Source organism: Bufo gargarizans, chromosome 4 (genome assembly GCF_014858855.1).
Source record: "Bufo gargarizans isolate SCDJY-AF-19 chromosome 4, ASM1485885v1, whole genome shotgun sequence".
In the NCBI taxonomy this organism is placed as follows: Eukaryota; Metazoa; Chordata; class Amphibia; order Anura; family Bufonidae; genus Bufo; species Bufo gargarizans.
The window spans coordinates 357,168,769-357,188,963 of record NC_058083.1 but is presented as its reverse complement, the minus strand read 5'-3'; the positions used below and the strand labels follow the sequence as shown (position 1 = coordinate 357,188,963).

At 48.2% G+C, this 20,195-nt stretch overlaps 1 protein-coding gene across 1 annotated transcript in view; it reads left to right on the top strand.

Moving 5' to 3' along the window:
* KMO (kynurenine 3-monooxygenase) overlaps nucleotides 1–20,195 on the top strand; it is an 866,528-nt gene that overhangs the window by 391,344 nt on the left and 454,989 nt on the right. Inside the window, exon 9 of the mRNA XM_044291809.1 lies at nucleotides 15,471–15,592. Coding sequence (XP_044147744.1) covers nucleotides 15,471–15,592 — 122 coding nt within the window. The remainder of the gene's footprint in view (nucleotides 1–15,470; nucleotides 15,593–20,195) is intronic.

The following is a 20,195-nucleotide window of genomic DNA, read 5'->3' as shown; positions in this document are numbered from 1 at the left end:
TAGGCTGCCCAGAGCGTTTTTCATTCACTTTTTTCTGGGGTGATCGGCGGCCATTTTGTGTCTTGTGGTGCGCCAGCACAAGCTGCCTCCAAGTACATTTAACCATCAATAGTGTGGTTATTTTTTGGCTATATCCTACATCAGGGTCAAGCTGTCACACCAAGTGCATCTAACCATCAATAGTGTGGTTATTTTTTGGCCATATGCTACATCAGGGGCAAGCTGAGCCTGTCACCAAGTGCATTTAACCATCAATAGTGTGGTTGTTCTTTGGCTATATCCTACATCAGGGGCTTGCCTGTGCTTGCTATTTTATTGAGGGGTGAAATACAATTGCCAAAATAACAGTACCCTAAATCTGGTGTTTCAGCTGTGGCCAGCCAATTGTAATACTGTCTGCTGTCTGGCAAAGGATATATTTTTGTTCTGGGTTGAAATACAATTCCCAATTTAGCAATTTCCTAATTTAGTGGTTTCTTCTGTATCAGGCCTACTTTAAATCTATCCCTAAAAGGGTATATAAGATTCAAGGTGCAGATAGGGTTATTCTCAATAACTTCACACACACGCTACTGTGCAATTGCAAGTCTATTTCTGTGTGTAAACGTATACCTGTCACCCAGCACCTAAAAAAATAGGCCTCAAATGTATATTCATCCAAATCTGTCGTTACTGCTGTGCCTTTATTAGTGTAATATGGTACCTAAATAGATAGCCAGATAGTGTTAGGTGTCTGTAAAAAAAAAAAAAAAGGCCTGAATTTGAATTCAATACATTGGGCCAAATAATATTTTTCTTATTGTGGTGAACGGTAACAACGAGGAAAACATCTAGTAAGGGACGCGGACATGGTCGTGGTGGTGTTAGTGGACCCTCTGGTGCTGGGAGAGGACGTGGCCGTTCTGCCACAGCCACACGGCCTAGTGTACCAACTACCTCAGGTCCCAGTAGCCGCCAGAATTTACAGCGATATTTGGTGGGGCCCAATGCCGTTCTAAGGATGGTAAGGCCTGAGCAGGTACAGGCATTAGTCAATTGGGTGGCCGACAGTGGATCCAGCACGTTCACATTATCTCCCACCCAGTCTCCTGCAGAAAGCACACAGATGGCGCCTGAAAACCAACCCCATCAGTCTGTCACATCACCCCCATGCATACCAGGGAAACTGTCTGAGCCTCAAGTTATGCAGCAGTCTCTTATGCTGTTTGAAGACTCCGCTGGCAGGGTTTCCCAAGGGCATCCACCTAGCCCTTCCCCAGCGGTGGAAGACATAGAATGCACTGACGCACAACCACTTATGTTTCCTGATGATGAGGACATGGGAATACCACCTCAGCATGTCTGATGACGAAACACAGGTGCCAACTGCTGCGTCTTTCTGCAGTGTGCAGACTGAACAGGAGGTCAGGGATCAAGACTGCTCATCCAGTCAGCCACACACCTTCACCACCAACTTCAGCACAGCCCGGGGTAAACGTCAGCAGGCCATTCTGAAACTCATATGTTTGGGGGACAGGCCCCACACCGGACAGGAGTTGTGGCGGGGTATAGAACAACAGACCGACGAGTGGTTGCTGCCGTTGGGCCTCAAGCCCGGCCTGGTGGTATGCGATAATGGGCGAAATCTCGTTGCAGCTCTGGGACTAGCCGGTTTGATGCACATCCCTTGCCTGGCGCATGTGCTGAATTTAGTGGTGCAGAAGTTAATTCACAACTACCCCGACATGTCAGAGCTGCTACATAAAGTGCGGGCCGTCTGTTCGCGCTTCCGGCGTTCACATCCTGCCGCTGCTCGCCTGTCTGCGCTACAGCGTAACTTCGGCCTTCCCGCTCACCGCCTCATATGCGACGTGCCCACCAGGTGGAACTCCACCTTGCACATGCTGGACAGACTGTGCGAGCAGCAGCAGGCCATAGTGGAGTTTCAGCTGCAGCACGCACGGGTCAGTCGCACTGCGGAACAGCACCACTTCACCACCAATGACTGGGCCTCCATGCGAGACCTGTGTGCCCTGTTGCGCTGTTTCGAGTACTCCACCAACATGGCCAGTGGCGATGCTGCCGTTATCAGCGTTACAATACCACTTCTATGTCTCCTTGAGAAAACACTTAGGGCGATGATGGAAGAGGAGGTGGCCCAGGAGGAGGAGGAGGAGGAAGAGGGGTCATTTTTAGCACTTTCAGGCCAGTCTCTTCAAAGTGACTCAGAGGGAGGTTTTTTGCAACAGCAGAGGCCAGGTACAAATGTGGCCAGCCAGGGCCCACTACTGGAGGATGAGGATGAGGAGGTGGAGGAGGATGAGGATGAAGCATGGTCACAGTGGGGTGGTACCCAACGCAGCTCGGGCCCATCACTGGTGGGTGGCTGGGGGGGAACGCAGGACGATGACGATACGCCTCCCACAGTGGACAGCTTGTCCTTACCTCTGGGCAGCCTGGCACACATGAGCGACTACATGCTGCAGTGCCTGCGCAACGACAGCAGAGTTGCCCACATTTTAACGTGTGCGGACTACTGGGTTGCCACCCTGCTGGATCCACGGTACAAAGACGATGTGCCCACCTTGCTTCCTGCACTGGAGCGTGATAGGAAGATGCGCGAGTACAAGCACACATTGGTAGACACGCTACTGAGAGCATTCCCAAATGTCACAAGGGAACAAGTGGAAGCCCAACACCAACGCAGCTGTGTCACGGCCATCTCCTCTGAGGGCAGGGTTAGCATGGCAGAGATGTGGAAAAGTTTTGTCAACACGCCACAGCTAACTGCACCACCACCTGATACGCAACGTGTTAGCAGGAGGCAACATTTCACGAACATAGTGGAACAGTACGTGTGCACACCCCTCCACGTACTGACTGATGGTTCGGCCCCATTCAACTTCTGGGTCTCTAAATTGTCCACGTGGCCAGAGCTAGCCTTTTATGCCTTGGAGGTGCTGGCCTGCCCGGCGGCCAGCGTTTTTTTTCTCTGAACGTGTATTCAGCACGGCAGGGGGCGTCATTACAGACAAACGTAGCCGCCTGTCTACAGCCAATGTGGACAAGCTGACGTTCATAAAAATGAACCAGGCATGGATCCCACAGGACCTGTCAATCCCTTGTGCAGATTAGACATTAACTAGCTCCCCTTAACAATATATTATTGTACTCCAGGGCACTTCCTTATTCAATCCTATTTTTATTTTCATTTTACTATTATATTGCAGGGCAACCCAAAGTTGAATGAACCTCTCCTCTGTCTGGGTGCCAGGGCCTAAATATATGACAATGGACTGTTACAGTGGTGGGTGACGTGAAGCCTGATTCTCTGCTATGACATGCAGACTGATTCTCTGCTGACATGAAGCCAGATTCTTTGTTACGGGACCTCTCTCCTCTGCCTGGGTGCCTAGGCCTAAAAATCTGACAATGGACTGTTCCAGTGGTGGGTGACGTGAAGCCAGATTCTCTGCTATGGGACCTCTCTCCAATTGATATTGTTTAATTTTTATTTATTTTATTTTTATTCATTTCCCTATCCACGTTTGTTTGCAGGGGATTTGCCTACATGTTGCTGCCTTTTGCAGCCCTCTAGCTCTTTCCTGGGCTGTTTTACAGCCTTTTTAGTGCCAAAAAGTTCGGGTCCCCATTGACTTCAATGGGGTTCGGGTTCGGGTCGAAGTTCGGATCGGGTTCGGATCCCGAACCTGAACATTTCCGGGAAGTTCGGCCGAACTTCTCGAACCCGAACATCCAGGTGTTCGCTCAACTCTATCCGTGAGCTCCATAGAAGAGTCGGTGAACACTTAAATGACATTTCAAGGCCAAAGATACACCTGCGGCCAATCACATTCACAGCTATCATAATGGGAAAGCCCGGATAACAGTAATCAGGTGGCTCTACTGGCCTTGCCGCTTCTATATTTGCTGGAATATTTGCACTAGCTCTAACCACCGTATGCTTGTTCCTACAATCCTCCCCTTTCCCCCACTTTTAGTTTTTTTTGCAATGCAGGCTCTACCATCAGCCTGGCATTGCATATGTACATCTCCCTTGATGAGTTCGTCCTGAATGAAACGTGACACATCGGGAGTTTACCTTTTTTATAGGGTGTACTAGGGATTCCGCTCGCCACTAGGGATAGGTATCCGGACGGGGACGGTCGCTGCGGGGCAAGTACCTCTTATAGGCATGTAGGGTCATCTAGTCCCTGCCCCTTCACCAGGGTTTATTAGGGATTTCTTGCTTCCCGTTTCCTGCCTTTGCTGAGTTTTTTTTATGTTGGAATCATCTCTGCATGGTAACACATCAATGTAATCCATCGCATGGGAGATTGCATGCACTCAAGTGACTACACCATCTACGCTTACAGCATCTGATGGGTGAGAACGTTCCTTTTTGTTTGCTTCCTACCTGTGTTACCAGTTAGTGTTTGTGTGTCCAGGCCCAATTGGGCTGTCTTTATGTTAGTTTGTTTAAGAGGCCCTCTGGGCTAGTGCTTTATGTTAGTGCTTCACTTTTTTAGATATAGCATTAAATGTTAAGTTTTACCCCTTTGTCCCCTAGGGGATTAGTACATTTTGAGCTTAGTGATCAAACAAAATAATTCAAATCAACCATAATATACCCTATAAAAACATTGTCTATACTGAGTTAGACATGAATAGAACACTACCTAGCTATCTATACTGTTTGAATTTAATGTAATGTTGAGTCCCTGCGGTTGTAGCGATTGTAATGTAAAGATCCACTTCAGCTCCTTTTTTTTTTTTTTTTTTTTATCAATATGTGCTCCCTATCACCACCTCTCTTAGGGACGTCAACAGAGTCAATGACCCTAAATCTCCAATTGGCTGTCAACCAACTTATAACAATATATTTATGGCAGAGGTTGAGGACAGGCTGGTATATTCATCACCTTTTTATCAGTGGGTCCTGTGCTGGTGGCGCTACATCGACAAAATTTTTATGATTTGGAGTGGTTCTATTGACTTTTTGAATGATTTCCATCTACACCTTAACAATGGGATACCCGGGCTTCTATTTACTGTGACCTTCTCCTCTGAGGAGTTACAGTTTCTTGACATCAGGGTTTACATTGAAGAGTGCCAATTGAAAACAGACTTGTACAAGAAGCCTACAGACAAGAATAACCTCCTGAGATATGACAGTTGTCATCCACGCCGTATGTTATATTCCCTGCCTTGGAGTCAGATGCTGCATGTTAGACGAGTAGTATCTGATGATCATTTATTCAGCCATCAGATTAACGAGATGTGTAATAAATTCTCTCAGAGGAGGTATCCTGGTGGACTATTGTGCAAGTCTAGGACCCGGGTCTCCTTGGTTGACAGTGTCCACATTTCAGTCTTCTTCTACAAGCAGGGATGCGGCAGGTATCCCGTTTGTTTCCACTTACGGCAACCACAGTGCTGACATAACACATATTTTAAAGAAAAGCGTGGCATATCCTTCACAGGGGTTTTCCGACTATACACAAATTTGACAGTCCGCCATTGATGGCATACAAATGGGGCACCAATTTCCGTGACAAGCTGATTAAAACTGACACAGGAGGTGTTTTTAAAGGGGGTCAAACTTGCCTTCCCATGTCTGGGCTGTTGCAACTGTGGGAATATGTTAAAGGGGAACACCTTTGTACATCCTTACAGCGGCAAGAAATACAACATTGCAGGATATTATACACGTCAGTCCAAGTTTGTAATCTATATGACTGTTTGTCCCTGCAGTTTGATCTATGTGGGAGAAACAACCATGGAAAATAGGGAGCGTATGAACAAACACCAAAGTACCATTAGGAAAAAAAATGGTGGACAAACCGGTGGCTAAGCACTTTGTTGACTGTGGACACTCTTTCAGCCAATTGAGATTTAGGGTCATTGACTCTGATGTCCCTAAGAGGGGTGGTGATAGGGAGCGCATGTTGAGAAAAAAATTGCTGAAGTGGATCTTTACATTACAATCGCTACAACCCCAGGAACTCAACATTGAATTTAATGTAAACAGTATATCTATACTGATTACATTAAATTCAATGTTGAGTTCCTGGGGTTATAGGTAGCAGGTAGTGTTCTATTCATGTCTAACCAGAACAAGGAGGAGATATATGTAACCTTCAGGATTTCCTGCACCTCCCCCATCCTGCCCAAGGAGGATCCCCAGTAAATTAACCCTTAATGGCCCTAATCTGCCACCTACTTAACCTGCTCACGACCGCCGTACGCAGGATTGCGTCTTCTCGGCGGTCGTGCTCTTCTGGGTGGACGCGCCGGTGCGTCCTCTCGCGAGATTTCCGGGGAAGCCGGCCCACGCATGCGCATCGCGGGCCGGCAAAATTCAAATGACAAGTTCGTCATCAACCTGCCAGCCACGATCATTGGCTGGCAGGTTGATTTTCAAAAAAACGAATCAGCAGCCAGATACCATATCATATTAGTAAATATGATGTGGTTATATGGCTGCTGTGCTCCTCTGCTCCTTCTTTTGGTCGGTTGGTTCCAGCAGAGGAGCAGAGGAGCACACATCACTGTGAGTACCCACCAACACCACACTTAGCCCCCAGATCACCTCCCAGCACCCAATTAACCCTTTGATCACCCCTTCTTGCCCCTGTCAATCACTAGTGAAAAGGAAAAAAGTGATCAGTGCAAACTGTCACTTTTTTTTTTTTCACTGGTATTGACCGTTAGGTTTTAGGTATAGTTTAGGCCCCTTGGTTAGGTAGTTTAGCGGTCAGTTAGCGCCCAGCCCACCGCACCGCAGTCCCTTATTCGCTCATTAGTGTATCGCTAATCAGCATTTGTACTTTTATAGTGTCTGAAAGTGATCAAAACTGATCACGGTCAGATCTATAATTGTATTAGTGTCACTTTAGTTCGCCCTCCACCCAAAACACAGTGTTTGCCCGATCAGGCCTGATCGGTCGCCCACACGTGCGTTCACCCACGCTTGCCCCACCGCAGTGACAAGAAAATTATTTTTTGATCACTGCACATTCACTTTACACGCACAGCGGCGATAAAAAAATCAGTTTTGATATTTTTTATCAACCGCAGCGGCCTCCGGTACTTCGCTAGCCTCCCATTTGTAAGACAGGCTTGCTTTTTTTTCTTGGGTAGTCTCAGGGAATACCCCTAAATTTAGTTGCCCAAATGTCTAACAGGGGGTATTCTTCTAAAGAGGCCTACAGGCTTCTGACCCAGTCGGATGAGGAATGGGAACCCTCATCTGACGAATCTAGCGGGTCAGAATACGAACCTGTAGAAAGCAGTGGCTCTCTGACCCAAAGTTCGGACGAGGAGGCTGAGGTCCCTGATAGCACCAGGCGTACCCGGCCCCGTGTCGCTAGACCGCAGGTTGCGCAGGATCCGCTTCAAGAGCAGCAGAGTGGACCTGGTGCTGTCGGATTACGTGGTGAGGCATACACCAGCAGCCCAGCCCTTCCTGGACCTAGTACCAGCACTGCCGTACAACCTGGTGAAGTGGCGAGCACCAGAAGGGCAGTTGAAGCTGGTACGGTGGCACGAGCAGTAGTGACCCCGTCGCAGCCACCGCAAAGACTTGCCCGTAAAGCCCCTAGAATCCCTGAGGTGCTGGCAAACCCTGATTGGCAGTCCCCAACTTCAGCCGCACCTGTAGTTTTCCCTTTCACTGCCCAGTCTGGAGTTCGGGTTGAGACAGCTCAGATCGGTTCGGCCCTGGGATTTTTTTAGCTGTTCTTGACTGCGGAGCTCTTGGACTTAGTCGTGGCCGAAACAAATCGGTATGCCACACAATTTATATCCGCCAACCCGGGAAGCTCTTATGCCCAGTCTTTCCGGTGGAAACCAGTCCAAGTTTCCGAAATTAAAACTTTTCTGGGCCTCCTCCTCAACATGGGTCTAACTAAAAAGCATGAATTGCGGTCATATTGGTCCACGAACCCAATTCATCACATGCCCATGTTCTCTGCTGCTATGTCCAGGACACGATTTGAGACCATCCTGCGTTTCCTGCACTTTAGTGATAACAGCACCTCCCGTCCCAGAGGCCACCCTGCTTTTGACCGGCTCCACAAAATTCGGCCCCTCAGACCATTTCAACCAGAAATTTGCAGATTTGTATACCCCTGAGCAAAACATCTGCGTAGATGAGTCCCTGATACATTTTACCGGGCGCCTTGGCTTCAAACAATACATCCAAAGCAAGCGCGCCCGGTATGGGGTCAAATTGTATAAGCTCTGTGAAAGGGCCACAGGCTATACCCACAAATTTCGGATTTATGAGGGAAAAGATCAGACCCTGGAGCCGGTCGGTTGCCCTGACTACCTGGGGAGCAGTGGGAAGACAGTTTGGGACTTGGTGTCACCCTTATTCGGCAAGGGGTACCATCTTTATGTGGACAACTTTTACACAAGTGTGGCCCTCTTTAGGCATTTGTTTCTAGAACGGATTGGCGCCTGTGGCACCGCGCGAACTAGTCGCGCGGGCTTCCCCCAACGGCTCGTTACCACCCTTCTTGCAAGGGGGCAGAGGGCCGCACTGTGTAACGAAGAACTCACGCTGAAATGGAGACAAGCGTGACGTTTACATGCTCTCCTCCATTCACTCAGACACGACAATCCAAATTGAGCGAGCAACCCGTGTCATTGAAAAGCCCCTCTCAGTCCACGACTATAACCTTCACATGGGAGGGGTGGACTTCAATGACCAGATGTTGGCTCCGTATTTAGTGTCCCGCAGAACCAGACACTGGTATAAGAAGGTGTCTGTATATTTAATTCAATTGGCTCTGTATAATAGTTTTGTTCTCTACAGTAAGGCTGGGAGAACTGGATCCTTCCTCAAATTTCAGGAAGAGATCATCGCGAACCTCCTGTACCCAGGAGGTTCCGTGGCCCCATCCACCAGTGTAGTTAGCCGTCTACACGAGCGACATTTCCCCAGTGTCGTTCCTGGTACCTCAAACCGACCGCCACCCCGAAAAAAATGTTGTGTAGCAGGAGTGGAATAAGGCGTGACACCCGTTATTTCTGTCCTGACTGTCCTGACCACCCTGCCCTATGCTTTGGAGAGTGTTTCCGGAAGTACCACTCACAGGTACACTATTAGCATAGGGATCATGTCACCAGGACAGGCACACAGGGCTATTAGGGCCCATTCACTCACACAGCTGCTGCAAACGTCTCCTTTCACCTGGGACAAAGCGCATAACGCACTTCGCCACATCTTTGGGCAATTTGCGCTTTGCACATTGACCCATGGGGAAGGAGAGGTTTGTTCTATAAAGGTAAAAAAAAAAAAAAAGCAAAAAGGTTAATGTTTAGTTCAAAAAGTTAAAGTTTATGTATTCTGTTCCAAAGTTAATAAAATTATTGCATTGTGGCCTGTTTTTTTTTTTTTACCTTCCAGGTGGACCAACCGATCTACTAGCTGCAGCACTGATGTGCAATCTGACAGAAGCATTGCGCTGCTGTCAGATTACACGCAAGTCAGTGTATGCGGCGCTGCAAGACGAGATTTCTCCTCTGCAGTAACAGATACGTTTGCCGAGGCATACGAGCTGAGGAGGAGGCGGCATTCCTATGCTTTGGCAAACACTTTGTATATAAAAAATAAAAATCCCGGCAATGATTTATTCATCCACATCGATTGATGTGAATTGAGAAATCTGGTTTGCCAGGGCATACGAGCTAAGTGGGTATGGATGTTGGGCGGAGCTCCTATGTCCTGGCAGACGCCTTTCCCCTCCTTTTTTTTTTTTTTTTTTGGGCAGAGATTTTTTCATCCACATTGATCGATGCGAATGAAGAAATCTGTGCCGTTCATTTTTTTTCTTTCAGCCCAGAGGCTGAACGGAAAATAAAATCTCATTACCTGTATGCTCAATATAAGGAGAATAGCAGAAACTCCTAATGCTGGCCATACATGTAATGATTGCGGAGACCCTCAAATGCCAGGGCAGTACAAACACCACACAACTGACCCCATTTTGGAAAGAAGACACCACAAGGTATTCGCTGAGGGGCATATTGAGTCCATGAAAGATTTAAATTTTTGTCCTAAGTTAGCAGAAAGTGAGACTTTGTGAGAAAAACCAAAAAATAATCAATTTCCGCTAACTTATGCCAAAAAAATACATTTCTATGAACTCGCCAGGCCCCTCATTGAATACCTTGTGGTGTCTTCTTTCCAAAGTGGGGTATTTATACTGCCCTGGCTTTTTAGGGGCCCTAAAGCGTGAGAAGAAGTCTGGGATCCAAATGTCTAAAAATGCCCTCCTAAAAGGAATTTTGGCACTTTTGCAGCCTAGATGCGCAAAAGTGTCACACATCTGGTATCGCCGTACTCAGGAGAAGCTGGGGAATGTGTTTTGGGGTGTCATTTTACATATATCCATGCTGGGTGAGATAAATATCTTGGTCAAATGCCAACTTTGTATAAAAAAAATGGGAAAAGTTGTCTTTTGCCAAGATATTTCTCTCACCCAGCATGGTTATATGTAAAATGACACCCCAAAACACATTCCCCAACTTCTCCTGAGTACGGCGATACCAGATGTGACACTTTTTTGCAGCCCAGGTGGGCAAAGGGACCCACATTCCAAAGTGCACCTTTCAGATTTCACCGGTCATCTTTTACAGATTTTTAAAACAAAAGTACTTCTCACACATATGGGCCCCTAAATTGCCAGGGCAGTATAACTACGCCACACAGGGGCCGTCTTTAATATTGATTGGACCCTGGGCAAGAATTTACTTGGGCCCCCTGGATCCCGCCTTCACACACCCTAGCATGCAATCACGCCCTCCAGCACAACACACAGTGAATGGGTCCGCATCCGAGCCGCCAAACGGTGGCTCTGATGTGGACCCAAACAACGGCCGTGTGCATGAGGCCTAAGCACCTGCAGTCTCAGGAGTGGTCCACACATCACCCCTGCCTTGCAGCCTCACAGCAGTACAGGACCCGTATCTGCACACGTATGTATGGCATAATTGGGATGCACATCACACATGACATGACACAGATCATTATTATTGCCACATGTGTCACATGCCACTACTGACTGTACAGCCGCTCAGAGTTCAGACAGTTCACAGTTCCTGCCGTGCACTCCAGCGACTCACAGATAGAGGCAGTGGCTTTGCTATGGCTGGTGTCACCCTTTGCTCAGGGGGGCCCTCATGGTGTGGACTGGTCATTCTTTTCTAAGGAATATAGTTTAACCGTTTATGTTCAAAAGAGAAAAAAAGAGGTCACTAAGTCAGCTCCAATCAGATATCTGCACGGACCCAGAGTCTTGGTCTATGTGCAGATATCTGATTGGAGCTGACTTCTTATTTTCTCTTTTGCACATAAATGGTTAAACTATAACTATTCCTTAGTGAAAATGACCAGTCCAGTCCACACCATGAGGACCCCCCTGAGCAAAGATTAGTAAATGTGGCAAGTGATGGCCCCAGGCCACAGTTCAGCAGCAGAGTCAGACAGAGAGAAGAACCCAACCCCTGCCCTTATGTCTCCTGGGGCTCTCTATAATAATCCCCTACAAATTTATGAATGGTCGGATCTGGTGACCTGACCGGTTTCTTCTAATATAAAATAAAGTCAATATAGATATGCCTATGCGCAGCGTGCCACTTCTTTTTGCTTACCTCCTCCTCAGTCCTGTCCTCCCCTCCTGGTGCGGCAGTGGCAGGTCGACTCTGGCTGCCTGACTGACTGTACTATTATTAGGTAGGTCAGGTCAGCAGGTCAGTGACTTGAGACTGGTCTGGTTCTTGTCTGGTAAGTGGTCACATCACGTGAGGCTGTGACTCACTCACCACCGCCACCCAATCCCTTTAGCCTCCGGACCGGAGGCGGGGACTTAGTCCCTGCTGATGCCTGCTCTGCCGTGGCGCTTCACCAGGCTGCGGTGACTCACACAAGACCCCCCCTTTTACCACGTGAGTGACGGGGGCGGGGGTAGGGTTGCCACCTTTTCTTCAAGCCAAACCCGAACAGAAGGGAGGGACGGCCCCCTTCCAGGCCCCGCCTCCAGCCACACCCATGTCTCACCTCCAACCATGTCCCGTTTCCACCCCTGGTCGCTGTCTCACCGCGATCGTTACGCCCCTGATCCCATGCCTGCGCCGTCCCGTTTAGTATTCGGCGCAGGCGCGGGATTTACGGGATGAAGAGGAGAACTCGGACGTCAATCAACATGGGCGTGCCACTGCCAAAGGGTGAATACACAGAGCCTCTAGGTGCTGCAGGAACGCCCTCATAGCACCTAGAGGCTCATTAGCATATTATAAGTCTTTATTTTAAGAGAACGGCGGCAGGCAGGGAGTTATGTACTGCTGACATCAGCACATCACTAATGTCAGTCAGCTACATAACAAAGTTTTTTCTGATGATTGACAGATTCAGAAACCTGTTTAAAGGGCTTCTGTCACCCCACTAAACTTTTTTTTTTGGCTTCTTATAATCCCTATACTGCAGTCTGCAATATATGAATACATAATGTTATTAGTCATTTTGGTTCAGTAGATAATGAATAAAATGGACTTTTATAATATGTAAATTACTTGTCTACAAGCAAGTAGAGCGGTTACTTGCTGGTAGCAGCCGCATCCTCCTGTCATAATGACGCCCCCTCCGCTTGTTGATTGACAGGGCCAGCGAATGCGATCGTTCTCTGGCTGGCCCTGTCTGCTATCAAGATCTCGCGCCTGCGCCGTACCTGTCTTCAGTCGGCGCAGGCGCACTGATAGGAGGACGCTCGCTCGGCCGCTCCTTCCTCAATGCGTCTACACCGATGACGTCACATCTACACCCGGTGCAGGCGCATTGAGGATGGAGCGGCCGAGCGAGCGTCCTCCTATCAGTGTGCCTGCGCCGACTGAAGACAGGTGCGGTGCAGGCGCGAGATCTTGATAGCAGACAGGGCCAGCCAGAGAACGAGCGCGTCCGCTGGCCCTGTCAATCAACATGAGGAGGGGCCGTCTTTATGATACGAGGATGCGGCTGCTACCAGCAAGTAACCGCCCTACTTGCTGGTAGCAAGGTAATTTACATATTATAAAAGTCCATTTTATTCATTATCTACTGAACCAAAATGATTAATAACATTATGTATTCATATATCGCTGTATAGGGATTATAAGAAGGCAAAAAAAAAAAAAAAAGAGTTTAGTGGGGGGACAGAAGCCCACACTGTTACATACAATTACACAATTCAAATGTTTTATATTTATACCTTTTTAGAAGTGAGTGACAGACTAGGACAGGTGGCAGGACTCAGGACTGTCGTGGTCAGGTTGAAAAAACTGCTGCACAGGGCACTGGGCTGGGCACTACATGGGCAGGCTCAGGCTGCTGGAGCAGGCTCAGGCTGCTGGAGAAGAATGATTTCTCCCACGGAGCTCCCTCTGCCTCTCTCTCTGATGTCATCACTTCCTGTGGACTTGACTTCCTTATCAGAGAGAGGGAGGGAGCTCAGGGAGAGACTGGGAGGCAGAGGAGGAGACTGAACAGTGAGTGAACTACACACAGCGCTGCCTGGCATCACTGTAGTGTGTAGACTGGAGGAGGGGGGAGGCTCGGGAGCGCTGCGCTCAGCTGATCACCCGGAGTGACAGCTTAAATATGCGATCGGAGTCTCGGTCGGTCAGACCACACTGCAGTTAGTTTGAATGAATAATCCTGTGCCCGGCGCTGCTGCATACATAGAGTCAGAGTCGCGAGTTGGGCCAGGGCCCCCATCAGCAACTGGGCCCGGGGCAGCTGCCCCTTTTGCCCTGCGGCAAAGACGGCCCTGACGCCACAAGTGACCCCATTTTGGAAAGAAGACACCCCAAGGTATTCCGTGAAACGCATGGCGAGTTCCTAGAATTTTTAATTTTTTGTCGCAAGTTAGTGGAGACTTTGTAAGGAAAAAAATAAAAATAAAAAAATCATTTTCCGCTAACTTGTGACAAAAAGTAAAAAGTTCTATGAACTCACTATGCCCATCAGCGAATGTCTTAGGGTGTCTACTTTCAGAAATGGGGTCATTTGTGGGGTTTTTCTACTGTCTGGGCATTGTAGAACCTCAGGAAACATGACAGGTGCTCAGAAAGTCAGAGCTGCTTCAAAAAGCGGAAATTCACATTTTTGTACCATAGTGTGTAAACGCTATAACTTTTACCCAAACCATTTTTTTTGGCCCAAACATTTTTTTTTATCAAAGACATGTAGAACAATAAATTTGGCGAAAAATTAATATATGGATGTCGTTTTTTTTGCAAAAGTTTACAGCTGAAAGTGAAAAATGTCATTTTTTGGCAAAAAAATCTTTACATTTTGATTAATAACAAAAAAAGTAAAAATGTCAGCAGCAATAAAATACCACCAAATGAAAGCTCTATTAGTGAGAAGAAAAGGAGGTCAAATTAATTTGGGTGGTAAGTTGCATGACCGAGCGATAAACGGTGAAAGTAGTGTAGTGCAGAAGTGTAAAAAGTGGCCTGGTCATGAAGGGGGTTTCAGCTAGCGGGGTTGAAGTGGTTAACCATTACCATGAAGGGGCCAGACTCCCTAAACGCCCCTAAGGGAAAAAGGGGGTAGGACCATCAGTCCCTGACCACCCTCTCTATAAATTCGGGCACTTGCCAGATTAGACGCAGCTGAAAGAAGGTGTCATGGCGGTCTTATCTCCGAATGAAGACGATGAGGAAAGTCTACATCACAGGAGATGTCACTGGATGGATGAAGTATGTGGGGCTGTATATTTTGTAGTGATGTATGTAATGTCCAAACACATATTTGTTTTACAGTAGGGTTGGGCCCACCCTGCCGCATCCTGGCCCCAGACTTCAGGTCACACTGTTCGTGTTCTGAATTTTGGGGGTTCACACCCATCTACTATATTATCTGTACTCAAAGAATTATCACTGTGCTATCTGAGGTGTAACATAGGACTGCTACAACATCTGTAACAAGGGGCGTGCTCACAGGTTGGAGGGGGGCAAATACATGGCTTGCCCCGGGTGCTGGCAAGCCACGCTACGCCACTGACTATTGTCCACTTGGTCCCAACCCATTTTTGTATGACTCAGTCTCTGTATTGTTCTGTCTCTGTGTGTGCATGTCTTGCATTTTAGCGGAGTATGTAGTTATGGACTTGCCAGCTAGGGCTTGCACTGTGGTTACAATGTGACTGTATTTGACAAGTATGTTCTCTGTACATACCCTGTACATACCCTTTTCAAAATGGTCTAATAAAACTGATTAAAAAATGACTAACAATACAATCTACAATCAGAAAAAAATCTATTAGAATGTGCAGAATATATCAATATCTGGTTTAAATTTGTAAAAAGTGATACATTCCTTTTAAAATGTTTTTGTTGATGTGCAAAATCTTTTTGATTATTTAAACAGCCATTAATTAATATGCTGTGTATACCACACAGGTTAAATTTACTATATCTTAACATACTTTCATTTTACACTACAGGATAAATCTTTTACATGCACTCTTTTCATGTCATTTGAAGACTTTGAAAAACTTTCCAAAGCAGAAGAAGTACTAGACTTTTTCAAGAAACATTTTCAAGACTCCATACATTTATTTGGACAGTAAGATTTATTTTGTTTTCATTCATAGCTTGCTGTTGTACATACTTACAGTATAAAGGTATTTTACTAAATAAAAAACGGAATGCATATTTTCAGAGACTCCATATTCTAAACAGCATTTTTGTGTATAATTCTGGTCAATATCATATTACAGAATCCTATAGATACAGATAGTTGAAAACTTAAAGGGGTATTCCCATTATGTAACTTTTTTCAACTTCTGTTGATGTGTGTGTGTAGCAGAAAAGTAGCAAGGGGGGGGGGGGGGGCGGCAGAGCCTGTGCCCTGAGCGCAGACTGCTGTGGCACTCAGGGGGACACAGGCCATGCAGCCAATGGAGATGATGGGGACAGTATGGATGGCCAGCAGATAGAGGGGCCACCCGCTCATCACACGGACTAAGGAGAATATTGTGGGCTGTAGTGTGATGCTGGCTGGCTGTTACGGCTGCTTTAGAAAAGCTGATCGTAGTGATGTAAGTGACTGAGACGCAGTACTGGCAGGCCGGACATAAAAAAGGCAAAAAAGAGGAGCGCAGGAACAGTGATCCCACCCGCCCTGCTCTGTTTGCGCCCGCCCTGCTGAGTTTCTGGAGAGGAGCCTGGAGAAGCCCTGCTGCCCTGCCCTGGTGTTGCCTCTTTCTCTGGCCTGGCCAGACTTCAGCCACTACCTGCCAGTGACCTGTAAGCTGCTGCTGACTGAATGTGACTCCACTGTCTCCCCTCCATGGGCGGGCAGGCAGGGGGAACAGACGTTAGAGATTTAACAGTTTTAGGTACAATTATAAAGTACAATTTTGCCACCCATGTTTTTGCCCTATGCTGGTGTGGTGACTCAGGCACCATCCAGAGTCACTCCAGAGTGATAGAAAAGGATCCCCCCCCCATGAACATTAACACCAGGGGCGTTGCTAGGGTCTCAAAAGATCCGGGGCCCAAGCCCCAATGAATATGGCCCATTTCTCTTAGTCGCCACCCCCTCCTCCCCCCACACACTGAATTTTGCTGTACTTGCTATACAGCAGAACATACCTGTCACATCTAGAGCCTCCCAGGTGACGTCTCCTCTGATGTAGATCTTCTCTGTCATAATCTTCCCCATTTGGTCTGGACAACTTCTTTCAGTTGTGCCTCGTCTCTGCAGAGTGTGACACACAGACATCTTAGCTTCCTCACTTTTCTATCATCATCCCCCAACCTGGAGCCCCCACAGTGTTATCCTGCTGCTCACTGTGCTCCCCAATACCCCCAAATACTCTCCTGAAGAAATAAGTGCCCCCTATAGTAATAGTGCTTCTCCAAGTCCCACCAATAGTAATTCCTTTCCAGAATGCTCCAATTAGTAATACTGCCCCCAACAGTGATAATGCTCCCCAAGAGTGCCCCTATTAGTAGAAGAGCTCTCCAGTATTAATAATGCCCTCACAGAGCCCCGGTAGAAATAATCTCTACCGGGGGCTCTAATCTCTCTACAGACCCCTCAGTAGTAATAAGGCCCCCATAGTGCTCTTAGTAAAAAATAAGGAGGATTTGTCCCTCAGAGCTCAGAGCCCCAGTAGTAATAAGAACACCTATAAGGTCCCCTGGATTTGCAGTAACTCCTGTAGTTATATTCCTCTCTCCACCATACAGTCCCATGTAAATAACATCACACCATCTCTCCTGCCGTCTCCAAAATATAGTTCTATGTAAAGAACATCACTACCCTCACTTCAGCCCCCCAACATACAGTCTCATGTAAATAACACGATTTCCCTCCCTCCGCCATAGAGCAATGGCGTAGTGTGGCTTGCCAGCACCCCGGGCAAGCCATGTATTGCTCCCCCCCCCCCCAACCTGTGGAACCGCCCCTTTTTACAGATATTGTAGCAGTCCTCAGATAGCACAGTGATAATTCTCTAAGTACGGATAATATAGTAGATGGGTGTGAGGCCCCAAAATTCAAAACACGAACAGTGTGACCTGAAGTCTGGGGCCAGGATGCGGCAGGGTGGGCCAAATTATATATCCACCCCCCAAACCTACTGTAAAACAAATGTGTTTGGACATTACATACATCACTACAAAATATACAGTATAATACAGCCCCACATACTTCATCTATCCAGTGACCTCTCCTGTGATGTAGACTTTCCTCAATGTCTTCATTTGGAGATAAGACCGCCATGATACCTTCTTTCAGCTGCGTCTCATCTCTGCAGAGTTCTATCATTATTAGTTATTATTATATATTATGGCCCCCTCTGTATAATATATAATGGCCCCCTCTGTATAATGTATAATGGCCCCTCTCTGTAATATTAGGATATATAATAGGCCATTATATATCCTAATAATACGGAGGGGACCATTATATATTATAATAATACTGGGGGGGGTCAAAATATATAAAATTTGTGGTCAAGGCTAAATACGAAACTTGGGCAGCGTGCCAGTCTGGAACCTAAACCGGCAGGGGTGTGCCTGGAGCCGGGTATGAGAGTAGCCTAAAAGGGGGCTACCCTAAGGAGGACCCTTGAAATGAAGGGAATGGGTGGGTGGGACCAAGAACCGGAACGCCCACTGAGATGAGGTAAGTGGGGGTTTAAAAAGGCTCAAGCCCCTCCCACAAATGCAGGCTGAGCCTCAGCCTTACCAACTTGTGGTCAAGGCTAAATGCGAAACTTAGGCAGCGTGCCTGCCTGGAACCTAAACCGGCTGGGGTGTGCCTGGAGCCGGGTATGAGAGTAGCCTAAAAGGGGGCAAAAATGACAACAATATAGTTAACGTGCAAGACTTTATTACCTTATAACACCAATGACCGAAACGCCTGCAAGATCTCCACCTGCGGGTTAGGTATGTATCTGGCAAAGCAAGACGAACGCCATCTCCCCATCTTTCAGGTGACGTGGGCGGGGACCCCCCACCGGGAAGCCGTGGAGGCTGCTCCAATGCGGAAGGAATGACTGGATATAGCTCCTGAGTCCAATCCTAAGCCAGCAGCCACCGTGCGGATGTGGCTGATGAATTGCGCCGGGGTGAGAGCTCCCTTGAGATGGGGTAGCAGAGGGCTGTGAGGTGGCGCATCCCGGAGGGCGAGGATGAGCTGGTCAAACACCTGTGTTGGGCACCATTCATTACTAGTGGGGAAAAAACTGGACCTCCACCGGGGGGCCAGTTTGACTGGTTTTGGTGGTAGTTATGTTCAGTGCGTAATGGTCAACATCCCTCACCAGCTGCTCTCTGTGCAGGCTGCACCGTCCCGCCGTACTGCATGTGAACTTGCCTGGCCTAAAGAAGCCGTAAAAACGCTAAGTACATTGCTGCTTTAATGATTAAGCTGGAGAAGGGCCCAAAAGGAGCACCATCCAGGGCTGAAGACAATTTCCGGAACATCTCCCCCGTGACGCCCTGCCTGCGGGACGGGGGATTGGACCCACCCTTCTGGACCCCTCGTAAGGTGGCCTTGACTGCGTACGCAGAAAAAATTGACCCGCCCCCTGGGTTGCGGAGCATGGTGGTGTTGGACGCCTGTCAGGTACAACTTAATGGTGTTGTAGGAGAGGTGTAACTGGTGGTGGCAATGGGCGATGAAGGCCATGATGTAAGGAATGTCCGCCAGGCCAGCCTGCGGGTGCAGACGTGAATACTCCTGGAAGGTTTCCAGGCCTGAAAGGTAGTTCCTGGCCGTGTTTGGGGACTGCTGCGCCAGGTCCCTTGCTGAAGAGACGAGCATGCCTAGTCCATTGTCAGGGAACTGAAAGGCGGGGTGGGATATCTGTGCGGCTCTGCCTCCGGCATGACCTGGAAAAAGAGTTCGAAATTAAATCTAGACAGCGCGTCGGCTGCTACATTCTTCTCCCCCGGGATGTGGCTACAATGCACGTGGAAGTTGTGTGACGGGGCCAGCCAAACCACCTGGCGTAACAGCGCCATGATGTCGACCAAGGTCACCGGCAAGTTAGCCCAGAGGTGGCCCCATGCCTGAGCAGCTGCCACGATGGGGTACAATTCCAACAGGGAGGAGGTGCGGATGGATTCGGCCTCCTCTAAGATGGTACTGGGCCAACGATCCGCTAGCCACTGGGAACCCCAAATGGCCGCGTAGCCGCAAGATGCAGCTGCGTCTGAAAAAATGGTCGGGCAGGAGGAAGACCAAGGTGATACGAAAAAGGAGATGCCATTCCATCAGGACAGGAATAACTCCCACATGGCCAGGTCTGCTATGGCCTGGCCGTCCAACCGGATGATGCTGTCCTGTTCGGGTGCCGAGGGAAGAAGCTGGAGCAGCCTCGACATGAAGGTTCTCCCCTGGGGCATAATCCTGGAGGCAAAGTTGAGCCGCCCCAGAAGAGACTGCAACTCGACTCTAGTGAGGCACCCCGTGGCTGCCGCATGGGAAATGACCTCCCGACACTGAGTGAGCTTCTCCTCTGGTAGGCTGGCTTGCAACAGAACCGAATCCACGACGATGCCCAAGAAAGAGAACCTCGTGGCAGGACCCTCAGTCTTTGACTCTGCGATCGGAACAGCCAGACTGGCGAACAACCTGAGGAGGACGGTGAGTATGCCGGACCCACCCTGCGGATCCTCGACAACAAGAAAATCGTCGAGGTAGTGGATGA